Consider the following 14,908-nt stretch of genomic DNA (forward strand, 5'->3'; position numbering starts at 1 on the left):
ATCGAACTTGACATGATTACATGGATGACGTTATTAGTATACATTTTGGATGTCAGTGGTGACTTTTTTACACCTTTTAGTTATAAATTTATTTAGAAATGAGCTTTCGAGAAATAATAAAATACATTTTTAAAATATCTTAATTTTTCTTCAAGTTTATACACATGCAATTAATGGAAACCATTATTTTATGTAGCCAGCTTCCCTCAGTTCTTTAAGTATGAAGGATATTTCTTTGATGCTCGAATAGTTTCCTGCACAAAGCGAGCCATGTAGAAGTCTTAGCCTGTCAACCAATATGTTAGGATCTTCCCATGAGGTATAATCAATATCTCTGCTACGTTCATCTTCCTTGTATGTTTATAATAAATATGATTATCCCTGGTGTCTTCTGTTTCAACACCAACCACAAGATAACTTTCGTCATCGAACCAGTGATTATCACAAGCTTGATTAGGATAATTTATTTTGTGCCGGAAATTAGGCATTTCGTCACCTTTTTTTTAATTTTTCTATAATTTTAAATATTTTTTTGGAAAACTTATTTTTTTAAATTTATCTGGTTGTTAAGGGGATGATTTACTCTTTGTTAGGCCGGTGTACGCCATGTGTTCAAACTTTGTGCCAGTGGACCGAAGACCCCTTTCCCAGGGGGCCTATCTGATATTTTGCTGTCAAATGTGGACGTGGGCAGCCCAGTTGAAATTTCTCTCGCTTGCAGTCACGTCCCGAGTTTGTAATTTTATTTCTCTTCATGACAAAAATTGCATAGAGCAGCTTCTGGGCTGCAAGCTGCTACTTCTTAGAGGCCTGCTGAGAATAGCAAGTCTCGTCACGAATGGGTCTCCAGTGGACCTGTGTTCCCACCTTAGTGGCTATTTCTGTCCCCCCTTCCTCTCACTCCACCTCACATTTGTTCTGAGAAATCAAGTCGGGAGCAGTGACCTGACGTGAACTTAGCCAATACAATGGGCTAATTCAAGGACTTTCTCCCTGGTCCACGACATCTAGCGGCAGAAAAAGTAACCGCGGGCCTGGTCACCAGCGTGTATAGCACACCCTCGTGACACCTGGTGGCAAGTCAGCTCACCGCCTCAATTAGTTCCACTTTACGCCGCTAGAAAGCAGCGTCGCAGCGCCATAAGGCACTATGTTTCTTCTCGTGGCCTGTAGAAGTCGATTGTTTGTTGCCTTCTGTACTTGCCGGTAGAGAGTACGCATGTCTGTGTTCTTGTCACGACCGCCTCGGACTCCTTCGCATGTTTTCGGCCATGAGCCGAACCTTCCCCCTCTTTTTTCCTAGGGCCGACCACCCGATTTAATTAGTAGCTATGACCGTCATGCCAGGACTCAGTACTCTGACCTCGGCTGCTGACCACATCTTCTCGGCATATTCTGCGCTAAGAGGCTTTTCGCAGGAACGGCGATTTTCGGTTGCATAAAAGATGTATTCAGTTGCTTAAGGGATGTGATCCCATTTGTACAGTATCCAGGCAGATGTAGTTTTTAGAAAAAGTCATGTGTAGTTAAAATTTTTATTTTTTTTATTCTTTAAAAATTTGTTTTCCTAACGCGCATCTCGATTTCTCGGTGCACATCATCCTGATGTCGGCGCGAGACACCTCGGAGACCCTGTTTCCACACCCTGTTTGGTGAGTAATCCGTTTTTTTCCCCTACCCATACTCCCGTTTTTTGGACTTTCGCGCCGACTGTGTATGACTGTCTGGAAGCAGGTCTAATTCGTTTTGAATTTGACTTGTGTTTCAGACAGGGTCCAAGTTTTTGGAGAGAGAAATTGCTCCCCGCATGATCTTCGGGACCTCCAGCTGATTTCCCACTTTAGAAGAGTTTTCCTCTCGGTCCGACGTCATCCTGGGAAGACCCGGGTGATATGAGCTATATATATTTTTCGCTTGCATAGAAAGAACTAAATTCATTAAAAAGATACCAGCGAGCAGTGCTTTAAGAACGTAATCCTCAAGAACATGTAAAATCAAGGAAACTAATATAAATGTAATCGTTGGGAGAATCAAATTTTGGTGCTATACTTGAAATTTTTTTAATGTAATAATTTGTTTGTTAAGGTGTAATATGTATTGTTTTAAATAATGTAGGGGCTCCCCCTTAACTTTGTTAATTTAATCCTCAAGAACATGTAAAAACAAGGAAACTAATATATATGTAATCGCTGGGAGAATCAAATTTTGGTGCTATACTTGAAATTTTTTTAAATGTAATCATTTGTTTGTTAAGGTGTAATATATATTGTTTTAAATAATGTAGGGGCTCCCCCTTAACTTTGTTAATTAATATTCAAGAACATGTAAAATCAAGGAAACTAATATATATGTAATAGTTGAGAGAATCAAATTTTGATGCTATACTTGAAATTTTTTTAAATGTAATCATTTGTTTGTTAAGGTGTAATATGTATTGTTTTAAATAATGTAGGGGCTCCCCCTTAACTTTGTTAATTACTAAGATCTTTATTATCATGTCGAAATAATGCTAAAACAAAACCTCTTAATAATAAACCAGGAAAACCTATTGACCAAATTATTTATATAGTGTATTTATTTATCATATACCTTCTTCTACATAACGATCCACGAACTCCCAAGTAACTAGAGTGCAGGGAGTGTATATTTGGTCTTGTTCACTGCCTCGTGTCCCCTCTGGTAATTAACTTTAATTTTCTTAATATTTTGCCCAGCAGTTTCCAAGGTGTTTTTAATTAATATAAAATAATATATTTTTTGGGCACGAGGGGCGTTACAATTTTATTACGTCATTACCATCGTTTTGATCTCAAGCCAGCATCACTGTCATCGCTCTTGACCGCTTTAGGTGCTTCAGCACAGTACTCAATTATGACAGCATCACAAGCTTGATCAGGAAATTAATTTTATTACGTCGTTTCCATCGTTTTGGTCTCAAGCCACCATCACAGTCTTCGCTCTTGCATGATTTAGGTGCTTCAGCACAGTACTCATTCATGTCAGCATCACAAGCTTGATTTGGATAATTTATTTTATTACGATGTTTCCATCGTTTTGGTCTCAGGCCGCCATCACAGTCTTCGATCTTGACCGCTTTAGGTGCTTCAGCACAGTACTCAATCATGTCAGCCTTAGATTTGTCAGCACAGTCATCGATCATGTCAGCCTCAGATATGTCACCACAATCTTCAATCATGTCAGCTTCAGATGTTTCATCACAGTCTTCGGTCTTGTCAGTTTCAGGTGGTTCTCCATCTTTCACATTTTCATGGAGACGACTAGACATTGATGTAAATATATTTTCATTTCTAATGAGGTTTCTACTTTCTTCGTTTTTTTTTAAATTATTGTCTTGATATATATCAGTATTTTTAGCATTAGCTTTTTTACATTCTTCATAATCATTATTGTCGTCTAATATTCTGCCTTCGTTCCACTTCCACGATGTTGGAGCACAGTATTCGTTATCTTTATTCATCTTAGTTGTACAGTTCTTGCAATGTCTATCCAAGTAATATCTTCAACCGAAGGATTTATGACACTGACTGCAATTATATGGTTTTTGACAAGGACCCAAATTATACTCCTTCTCTCATGTCGTTTAGCATTCTTTCTCAAGGTAAACACCTTGCTGCAGTATCTACAGTGATGTCGTTTTGATACAGCTACAGGCAACGAACCAGGGTACATGTTAGATTCTGCTACTAATGGCAGATGCAAACTAAGAGTTTTAAATTAAAACCATTACACAAATAGAATTTTTTAAATATTTCGTCAGCGAGAGTTAAATTATCTCATGCAAAAGTACTGGTTGTAAGTAGTTATGCTTTTCAACAACAGATGATGCCACGTGTTGCTGCAGGTAAATAATATTTATTTATTTTATGCGGGATGCGGATGTTCACTAACGATCGCAAAAGAAGGATGGCTTTGCTAGACTCCAAGGAGAAGGAAGTTTGTTCATCCAGTTAGTGTTTCTCATATTTCTCAGGGGATATTATTATTTGACTGAATAATGATTTTTTTAAATTCCACCTGATAAAAATATTGCAAGTGGTGATTTAGTAGCAGAAATTCACTAATTAAATTTAACCTTGAATATAATGACATGTCTCATCAAGAGTAAAACTCCTTCATGGAGAGATCGGTTTCTCATAAATAACCAGAAGCACTTGGAGAAATCACAGGAATGATCGCAAGCACACGGAAAAAACCATCACAATATTGACAAGAATAATTAGGAGAACACGGAGAACACCATCAAAATATTGACAACGATAATCGGGAGCACACAGAAAAAAACCATCACACATTTTCTTTCATAAATTACAAAAAAAAAAAAAAAATTACAAAACATACAAAAACTGATTCTGGCTTGGACTAGAACTCTATCTTTGCTCAATAATGAGAAGTTCATAAGCTAGCAGAATCAGTTTTTTTATATTTTGTAATTTTTGTTTAATTTTTTTTTGTAATTTATCAAAGAAAATGTGTAGTGGTTTTCTCCGTGTGCTCCCGATTATCCATGTCAATATTATGATGGTTTTCTCCATGTGCTCCTAATTATTCTTGTCAATATTTTGATGGTTTTTTTCCGTGTGCTTGCGATCATTCCTGTGGTTTCTCCAAGTGCTTCTGGTTATTTCTGAGAAACAGATCTCTCCATGAAGGAGTTTTACTTTTAATGAGACATGTCATTATATTCAAGGTTAAATTTAATTAGTGAATTTCTGCTACTAAATCACCACTTGAAATATTTTTATCAGGTGGAATTTAAAAAAATCATTATTCAGTCAAATAATAATATCCCCTGAGAAATATGAGAAACACTAACTGGATGAGCAAACTTCCTTCTCCTTGGAGTCTAGCAAAGGCATCCTTCTTTTGCGATCGTTAGTGAACATACGCATCCCGCATAAAATAAATAAATATTATTTACCTGCAGCAACACGAGGCATCATCTGTTGTTGAAAAGCATAACTACTTACAACCAGTACTTTTGCATGATATAATTTAACTCTCGCTGACGAAATATTTAAAAAATTCTATTTGTGTAATGGTTTTAATTTAAAACTCTTAGTTTGCATCTGCCATTAGTAGCAGAATCTAACATGTACCCTGGTTCGTTGCCTGTAGCTGTATCAAAACGACATCACTGTAGATACTGCAGCAAGGTGTTTACCTTGAGAAAGAATGCTAAATGACATGAGAGAAGGAGTATAATTTGGGTCCTTGTCAAAAACCATATAATTGCAGTCAGTGTCATAAATCCTTCGGTTGAAGATATTACTTGGATAGACATTGCAAGAACTGTACAACTAAGATGAATAAAGATAACGAATACTGTGCTACAACATTGTGGAAGAGGAACGAAGGCAGAATATTAGACGACAATAATGATTATGAAGTATGTAAAAAAGCTAATGCTAAAAATACTGATATATATCAAGACAATAATTTCAAAAAAAAAAAAAACGAAGAAAGTAGAAACCTCATTAGAAATGAAAATATATTTACATCAATATCTAGTCATCTCCATGAAAATGTGAAAGATGGAGAACCACCTGAAGCTGACAAGACTGAAGACTGTGATGAAACATCTGAAGCTGACATGATTGAAGATTGTGGTGACATATCTGAGGCTGACATGATCGATGACTGTGCTGACAAATCTAAGGCTGACATGAATGAGTACTGTGCTGAAGCACCTAAATCATGCAAGAGCGAAGACTGTGATGGTGGCTTGAGACCAAAACGATGGAAACGGTGTAATAAAATTAATTTCCTGATCAAGCTTGTGATGCTGTCATAATTGAGTACTGTGCTGAAGCAACTAAAGCGGTCAAGAGCGAAGACAGTGATGGTGGCTTGAGATCAAAACGATGGTAATGACGTAATAAAATTGTAACGCTCCTCGTGCCCAAAAAATATATTATTTTAAATTAATTAAAAACACCTTGGAAACTGCTGGGCAAAATATTAAGAAAATTAAAGTTAATTACCAGAGAGGACACGAGGCGGTGAACAAGACCAAATTTACACTCCCTGCACTCTAGTAACTTGATAGTTTGTGGATCGTTATGTAGAAGAAGGTATATGATAAATAAATACACTATATAAATAATTTGGACTATAGGTTTTCCTGGTTTATTATTAAGAGGCTTTGTTTTAGCATTATTTCGACATGATAATAAAGATCTTAGTAATTAACATAGTTAAGGGGGAGCCCCTACAATATTTAAAACAATACATATTACACCTTAACAAACAAATGATTACATTAAAAAAATTTCAAATATAGCACTAAAATTAGATTCTCCGAACGATTACATATATATATATTAGTTTCCTTGATTTTACATGTTCTTGAGGATTACGTTCTTAAAGCACTGCTCACTGGTATCTTTTTAATGAATTTAGTTCCTTCTATGCAAGCGGAAAATATATATAGCTCATATCACCCGGGTCTTCCCAGGATGACGTCGGACCGAGAGGAAAACACTTCTAAAGGGGGAAATCAGCTGGAGGTCCCGAAAATCATGCGGGGAGCAATTTCTCTCCCCAGAAACTTGGACCCTGTCTGAAACACAAGTCAAATTCAAAACGAATTAGACCTGCTTCCAGACAATCATACACAGTCGGCGCGAAAGTCCAAAAAACGGGAGTATGGGTAGGGGAAAAAAACGGATTACTCACCAAACAGGGTGTGGAAACAGGGCCTCCGAGGTGTCTCGCGCCGACATCAGGATGACGCGCACCGAGAAATCGCGGATGTGTGTTAGGAAAACAAATTTTTAAAGAATAAAAAAAATAAAAATTTTAACTACACATGACTTTTTCTAAAAACTACATCTGCCTGGATACTGTACAAATGGGATCACATCCCTTAAGTAACTGACTACATCTTTTATGCAACCGAAAAACGCCGTTCCCGCGAAAAGCCTCTTAGTGCAGAGGACGCCGAGAATAAGTGGTCAGCAGCCGAGGTCAGAGTACTGAGTCCTGGCGATGACAGTCAAAGCTACTAATTAAATCGGGTGGTCGGCCCTAGGAAAAAAGAGGGGGAAGGTTCGGCTCATGGCCGAAAACATGCGAAGGAGTCCGAGGCGGTCGTGACAAGAACACAGACATGCGCACTCACTACCGGCAAGTACAGAAGGCAACAAACAATCGACTTCTACAGGCCGCGAAAAGAAATATTGTGCCTTATGGCGCTGCGGTGATGCTTTCTAGCGGCGTAAAGTGGAACTTATTGAGGCGGTGAGCTGACTTGCCACCAGGTGTCGCGAGGGTGTGCTCTACATGCTGGCGACCAGGCCCGCAGTTACTTTTACTGCCGCTAGATGTCGTGGACGTCACTGTAAGACCAGGGAGAAAGTCCTTGAAATAGCCCATCGTATTGGCTAAGTTCACGTCAGGTCACTGCTCCCGACTTGATTTCTCAGAACAAATGTGAGGTGGAGTGAGAGGAAGGGGGGACAGAAATAGCCACTAAGGTGGGAACACAGGTCCACTGGAGACCCATTCGTGACGAGACTTGCTATTCTCAGCAGGCCTCTAGGAAGTAGCAGCTTGCAGCCCAGAAGCTGCTCTATGCAATTTTTGTCATGAAGAGAAATAAAATTACAAACTCGGGACGTGACTGCAAGCGAGAGAAATTTCAACTGGGCTGCCCACGTCCACATTTGACAGCAAAATATCAGATAGGCCCCCTGGGAAAGGGGTCTTCGGTCCACTGGCACAAAGTTTGAACACATGGCGTACACCGGCCTAACAAAGAGTAAATCATCCCCTTAACAACCAGATAAATTTAAAAAAATAAGTTTTCCAAAAAAATATTTAAAATTATAGAAAAATTAAAAAAAAGGTGACGAAATGCCTAATTTCCGGCACAAAATAAATTATCCTAATCAAGCTTGTGATAATCACTGGTTCGATGACGAAAGTTATCTTGTGGTTGGTGTTGAAACAGAAGACACCAGGGATAATCATATTTATTATAAACATACAAGGAAGATGAACGTAGCAGAGATATTGATTATACCTCATGGGAAGATCCTAACATATTGGTTGACAGGCTAAGACTTCTACATGGCTCGCTTTGTGCAGGAAACTATTCGAGCATCAAAGAAATATCCTTCATACTTAAAGAACTGAGGGAAGCTGGCTACATAAAATAATGGTTTCCATTAATTGCATGTGTATAAACTTGAAGAAAAATTAAGATATTTTAAAAATGTATTTTATTATTTCTCGAAAGCTCATTTCTAAATAAATTTATAACTAAAAGGTGTAAAAAAGTCACCACTGACATCCAAAATGTATACTAATAAAGTCATGCATGTAATCATGTCAAGTTCGATAAAAAAAGTAATTGAAATCAGATGGAGCATTTGGAGAATATGGAGATGTTGGTGTAATTGGAGCTGTTGGAGCATTTAAAGCATTTGGAGCTGTTCGAGCATTTAGAGCCTTTGGAGCATTTGTAAATGATGGAGCATTTAGAGCATTTGGAGCATTTGGAGCTGTTGGAGCATTTGGAGCAGTTGGAGCATTTGTAGCATTTGGAGCCTTTGTAGCATTTGGAGCTGTTGGATCATTTGGAGCATTTGGAGCCTCTGGAGCTGTTGGAGCTGTTAGAGCATTTGGAGTAGTTGGAGCTGTTGGATCTAAAAACTAGTCGTTTCTCGTCTATGCAGGCCTAAATGTTTATAAGATTGCTGGCTTTCGCAAGTGTTCCTTTAGTAGGATAGAAATTATGTGATAAATATGATGTTTGTAAAAGAACTTGCGGTGTTTTATTTCTTGAACCTGACATTTTTTCTGGAATTTAAATTAAATTTATTTTCAGCTTCGTTCATATATCGAAGAAAGTTTCGATTCAATATGTAAAATAATGTGTGATCTTTCCGTGAATTTTTGATTTTTTCCCGAACTAATAAGTCAATAAATACAAATATCTAAAATGGCGGTCGTAATGGTTTAAAGGATGAGGGTAATATATGATTTTAAGTCTCTTTTAGTACTTTGATAATAATTTATTATAATAATTATTTTTTACATAAAATTATTTTTTTGCATCATCCAAGGATCGAACCAAGAACAGGAATAGATATAATCAATCATTACTTTAAGACTGAATTTTTCGATGAATTTTGGAATTTTATCCAGAATTTCTAGCTAAATAATTACACGATTCCAAGATGGCGCCCAAATTTCAAGATGGCAGGCACTTCAGTAATAATAAATGATTACTGCACTCTAGCGTGTAAAACTTAGACAAGTATGATGGTAACGTACTCTATAAGACGAGTACACGCAGAAGATGGTGTCCTCCAGCAGACGAAAACAAGATGGTGGCAATGACCTCTAGCAGGTGGTAGCTCCTGGTAGCATGTACTGAACGCAAAATGGCGGATCCATGATGGTCGTTAAGGTAAAATCAAATTTTAAGGTTCAAGGTCAAATTTCCAGGTCAAGGTTAAAGTGCAATGCCAACAGTTGAGGACAAAGTTATGGTGAACAGAATATTATACTAACATGGTATCAGCGCACACTCTAGCAGACGAAAACAAGATGGTGGTCTCCAGCGGATGAAGACAAGATTGCGGACATGTCGTCATACCAGCTGACGATATATATATACCTTGCTATTGGTGGCGATCAGTCTGTAGGTGGCTTCTGTGGAGGAAGGATCTGTTTTTTTTGCTCTAATAGTTTCGAATCAAGGACAGGAATCGAACTAATTAATCAGTATTCTAATAAGTAATTTTTTTTCCTCGAATCTCTAGCATTAAAATTATGTATTTTCAAGATGGCGACCGTAACGAAAAGTGCAAAGGTGTTTTTTTAAGATTTTTATTATTGAATTCGATTGATTAATTTTTTAATGATTTTTAAATTTTTTCCCGATTTTCTAACAAAACAATTACGGATATTCAAGATTGTGACTGTAACGATAATTGTTACAGTTACGTCTTAATACATGATGGTGGTTCTGTCTCGAACAGGTGGTGCTATTATTACTTCAAATCAAAAAAATTACAAGTCCGAATATGCATGTTATTTGTATATATACCTTTTTTTATTCTCAGTTTGGTAAATGTCTCGATGGCCGTGCGGTTAAAGGCGTATGTATTTCAACCTAAAGATCAGAGCTGAAATGGTTCGAATCACAGCACTTCCAATGTATTTTGTTAAAAAATTTAAATTTAATATGTCGATAAGGACCATAATAGCTATGGTAGGTAATGGAACATCGACCTTATGTGATGAATCAGAGAGACGCTGGCGCTCTTTATGAACAAATAGCATAAATAAAGTCCTTGGTATCCAATATGGTGACCTCCAGAAGAACAAAAAAAAAAAGAGCTAGGCTGGCGCTCTCTAGGAAGAAACAGCAGAAACAAAGTCAACGGTATCCAAGATGGCGGCCTCCAGAAGAACAAAAAAATCAAGAGCGTTGCTGGCGCTATCTAGGAACAAAGAACAGAAACAAAGTCGACGGCATCCAAGATGGCGGCCTCCAGTGGAACAGAAAAATTCAATATGGCGGTATTGACGAAAATTTCATCATAATGAGTGGGGCGCTCTATTTAAATATGGCGGATCCAAGATGGCAAAATAAAAAAAAAAACAGATTTAGGTCGTTGAAACCGTAGTCGTCCATTCCTAGATGTCTAAAAATTGTAACGATCGTAAACGCTGAATTTTTTTTACATAGAATGTGAAGTATTTTCCCAGTATATAACATTTTTTTTTCAAACGTTTTCTTTTACTGTAAGTTCTCACATTCTCTGTTGTTTTTAAATAAAATAGTTTGACTCAAAGTTTTTTGTCCTAAAGTCATTTGTCCTAACTTGGTTTTTCATAATGTCGTTTGTCCTAAAGTTGTTTGTCCTAATGTCGTTTGTCCTAAAGTCGTTGGTCCTAATGTCGTTTGTCCTAAAGTCGTTTATCCTAATGTCGTTTGTCCTAAAGTCGTTTGTCCTAATGTCGTTTGTCCTAAAGTCGTTTGTCCTAAAACTCAGAGTAAGGATTTATCGATACTGGAACCGTCGTTTGTCCTAAAAGTCGTTTGTCCTAAAGTCGTTTGTCCTAAAGTCGTTTGTCCTAAAACTCAGAGTAAAAATATTTTGAAGCTGTTCCGTCGTTTGTCCTAAAATTCGTTTGTCCTAAAGTCGTTTGTCCTAACGTCGTTTGTCCTAAAGTCGTTTGTCCTAATTTTTAGGACAAACGAAATTAGGATAAACGCTTTAGGACAAACGATTTTAGGACAAACGCCGCACCCCCGTTTCAAATGTGCAAAAGTTCATCAATTTGTTTAAGAAACAAACAAACGGCTTTGTGGTTCTAAATAAAAATAAAAATAAAAATAGTTTTTGTCAATAGAGCACCAATCCTTTGTGCCCATGTTTGGTGGTCTGTATACAACCTGAACTGCAAGCAATCGATGCCATGGCCATTGCAATGGAGACAACAGAACGTATGAAAAATGTAAAAGCCCGTCATATCACAGATACAGGGTGTCTACTGACCCTGGAAAACCTGGAAATATAAGGGAATTTTGTAATCAGGGAATAATCAGGGAAAAATCAGGGAATTTTTTAAAAAATCAGGGAATTTTTGTTTGGTAGGTTGTAGTTGGCATAACGTTTTTTGTTTATTGATCAGCTTGCATTGACGTGGCATCATGTGAATCCCCTCCCATTTTTATTTTTGAATGGCAAATAACGAACAGTTCCCACGTCAAAATTCTTTTATTTACCATCGGATTCGGAAGTGGCATCAAATCACGTGATACAAACTGGTTCAAGATGGTCTGTTATCCTGCTGACATGACGTGCTGCAGCATGTGCTTCCCACGTTCAGATTATACCGATAGGTGCATTTAATTTTAAGTATTTATGGATGCCCTCAACGTAAACTGGACATTTTTGTTAGCGTTGAAAATACATATCACAGACACTTTTGGTGAAGATTCACCATCGTTGCTAGAAATTGGTAGCTGTGGGCTTCATACGGTCCATGGTGCTTTCAAAACTGGAATTTCTGTTACACAATGGGACGTTTTTAGTTTTTTGAGGCACAGTTACTATTTGTTTAAGCACATATCTGCAAGGAGGGCAGATTACATTAGAATAACTGGATCAGAGCTTTTTCCCGAGAAATTTTGTGCAATCAGATGGAATACTGCAGTTGCTGAGCGTGCCATGAAAACGTTACCCCACCGAAAGAAATTTGTTAGTGAAGTTTCTATTTCATCTCTCTCTTTCAGTGTAGTGAAATGTGCTCTTGAAGATAATCTTCTAAAAGTAAAATTGACATTCTTCCATTTTTTGGCATGAGAGCTGGAATTGTTTCTCACAATGTTCCAAAGTGAAGCACCCGTGGCACCTTTTCTCTATGATTCACTGGTTTTATTAGCTTTGGCAGGAAAATTTTGAAACCAGAAGTACTGAAGAGCTTTAGGGAGAAACGCAATGTATCTCGATTGGATGTAGATAACCAGGAAAATCTATTGACTGCAAACAATATCTAGTTGGGTTATGCAGTACGCCATGCCATCAAGAAAGAGAAAGTACCAGAAAAGTCTGTCCTGTTACAGAAAAATGATAGGACTTGTCTAAAGGTTATGGTAAAAAAACTTCAAGACAAAAGTCCCCTGAAGTACAATCTTACCAAGGGAATTTCCTGCTTATGTCCGTCTGTGGCTTTAAATTCGGGTGTGAGGAAACAGCGTGTGAAGTACAGTTTAGAATGTTGTCTTCAAAACAGGTGGCTATGAGGACAAGAAGCTGATAACATTGAGTGATCATATCAGTTGGTATGTTCCTTGCAAGATTCTGCAGCACTGTTCTCGTCTTTTTCTCGAGAAGACGGGCGCCTTGATCACTTGTGGATGCTCATTCTTAAGGCATATACAGTAGCTTCCAAAACAGGCCTTCTAAAGTTTGTGAGGATGGTGTTTGTACTTTCCCATGGAAATGCATCATTGGAAAGATGATTTTCAGTGAATTCTAATCAGCTGACTGAAAACTTGCAGGAAGAAATACTGATCGCACAAAGACAGATGTATGACTTTGTTCAACATTCTGGAGGTGTAGAGCAGTATGTAAGAAATGCTAGTTGTAGGCGTAAGGAAGCCCTGCAAACAAAACAAAAAGAAAAGGAAGCTACAGACAAGAAGAAGGCAGAAAAAAGAAGAGTTGAAGAGGAGATCAAGGCATTGCAGTTGAAGAAGGCTCGAAGGTTGGATTTGGCTCGTTCTGAAGTAAGTGCAATAGACGCAAAAGTTGAGTCACTGTGAAATTGATGGGAGCTTCCTTTTACTTTTTTTTTTTTGCAAAAGGAAGTGTGTGAAATATTTGTAGCAGCATGTTTTATTTGCCATCAGTTGAGTCACTTTGGCCACGTTTGGAAGAAGTGTTTTTTTTTTTGTTTTATTTTTTATTTTTTTAAAGTAAGTTGAAATACTTTGAAACCCGTCAATGTAATATTATGCAATTTTTTTTTCAGTTTCTTGGAATGTCGTAATTGTGTTAAAGAAAACCTGGAAAAATTCAGTTTTAGACCTGGAAAACCTGGAAAAATCAGGGAATTTAATTTACTAGATCTGGTAGACACCCTGCAGATAGTTTCACGCTTCAGATTTATCCCACAGGAACCGTGCATTTCTCTGGTATAATCAGTAGCCTGTATCGCTCCCTGGCTCTATGGGGATTTGTTTTGCTATTTTGCTCTGTTGCAGCATAAAAGAAGTACAAACCATCAAAAATACTTTTGGGTTTATAATATTAGTAAGAATTAGCAGCCTTTGTTTGCATGCATACAATCCAAATGCATTTTCTGCTTTAGTGCTGTTCATTGTATTAAAATACTATGCTCTATCTGAGTTCGAGCATGAACCAGAATATGTTAAGAGATGCTTTAAGGATTTGTGAGAAAATAAATGTTTAAAGAACAATGAAGTTTTCTGAATAAGTGATAGGGCAGTTACACTCACAGTACTTATGTCATTAAAAATAGGTGTTTTTAAGTTGCTTGTTTTAAAATGGTTAATTAGTTTGGTTTTTTTTTTTTTCATTTCCAGTCAACATATTGTGCCACTCTCCAAAAACATGCTGCTGATGATAAGAGGACCATTGACGTTGTTAACCTGGATCCAGCAGCAGAATATTTTGATTATCAGCCACTGGTTGACATACGAGAATTGATTCATATTGATGATGCTATGGAAGATGAAGACCTCAGATTTGGGCCAAATGGAGGATTAATTTTTTGCATGGAGTAAGTCTATGGAAAAGTTTTGTTTATCTGCTTACAAATGCGGTGTGCCCATGCTTCAATCGGTACTCACATGAAACTGCAAAGATGTTAGAAACTTATATATTGAATAATTTCTCCAATTATTCTAATTGATGACAGGAAAGACTTTAATAAAATCTTACACATAAGCATAAGTTTCACCACCAATTTCATTGTCAGTCACACCACTAATAATTTGATGGCTTTGAGAACCCTAAGCCAATTGGAAACTGACAGAAAAAGAAGGCATTAATTGTGCCAACCTAGTCAATGTTAAAATACTTAAGGTAATGGTAAATTATCAGATAGCATCATCATGTCAAGTCTAACTCACAGGTGAAATTTTCCAGCTCCCAATAATTAGTATAAATGAAAAACAAAGCATATTTTACTGATTACCAAATCTAACATTATGCTGCTATTAATAAGGGGATCACAGTGTGAACTACTGTTCTTAGCTTATTGCCAACTAGACTAAGTCTATTATAAACAGTAAACATATGAGAATTTTTTTATTTATTAATTTTTTTTAAATTTTGGCACTGATCCTTGGTTTCCCGAGGCCTTTCTAAAGTTGTTATGAAGTACCCCTCGCCAACTG

At 37.2% G+C, this 14,908-nt stretch overlaps 1 protein-coding gene across 4 annotated transcripts in view; it reads left to right on the forward strand.

Moving 5' to 3' along the window:
• The window catches only part of LOC134534742 (GPN-loop GTPase 3), a 29,629-nt gene that overhangs the window by 7,562 nt on the left and 7,159 nt on the right, over window positions 1–14,908 (forward strand). For all 4 annotated transcript variants that reach the window (XM_063373251.1, XM_063373254.1, XM_063373252.1 and 1 more), the window contains exon 2: window positions 14,093–14,289. In XM_063373251.1, the coding sequence (XP_063229321.1) occupies window positions 14,093–14,289 (197 nt within the window). The remainder of the gene's footprint in view (window positions 1–14,092; window positions 14,290–14,908) is intronic.

This window comes from Bacillus rossius, chromosome 8 (assembly GCF_032445375.1).
Source record: "Bacillus rossius redtenbacheri isolate Brsri chromosome 8, Brsri_v3, whole genome shotgun sequence".
Lineage (NCBI taxonomy): Eukaryota > Metazoa > Arthropoda > Insecta > Phasmatodea > Bacillidae > Bacillus > Bacillus rossius.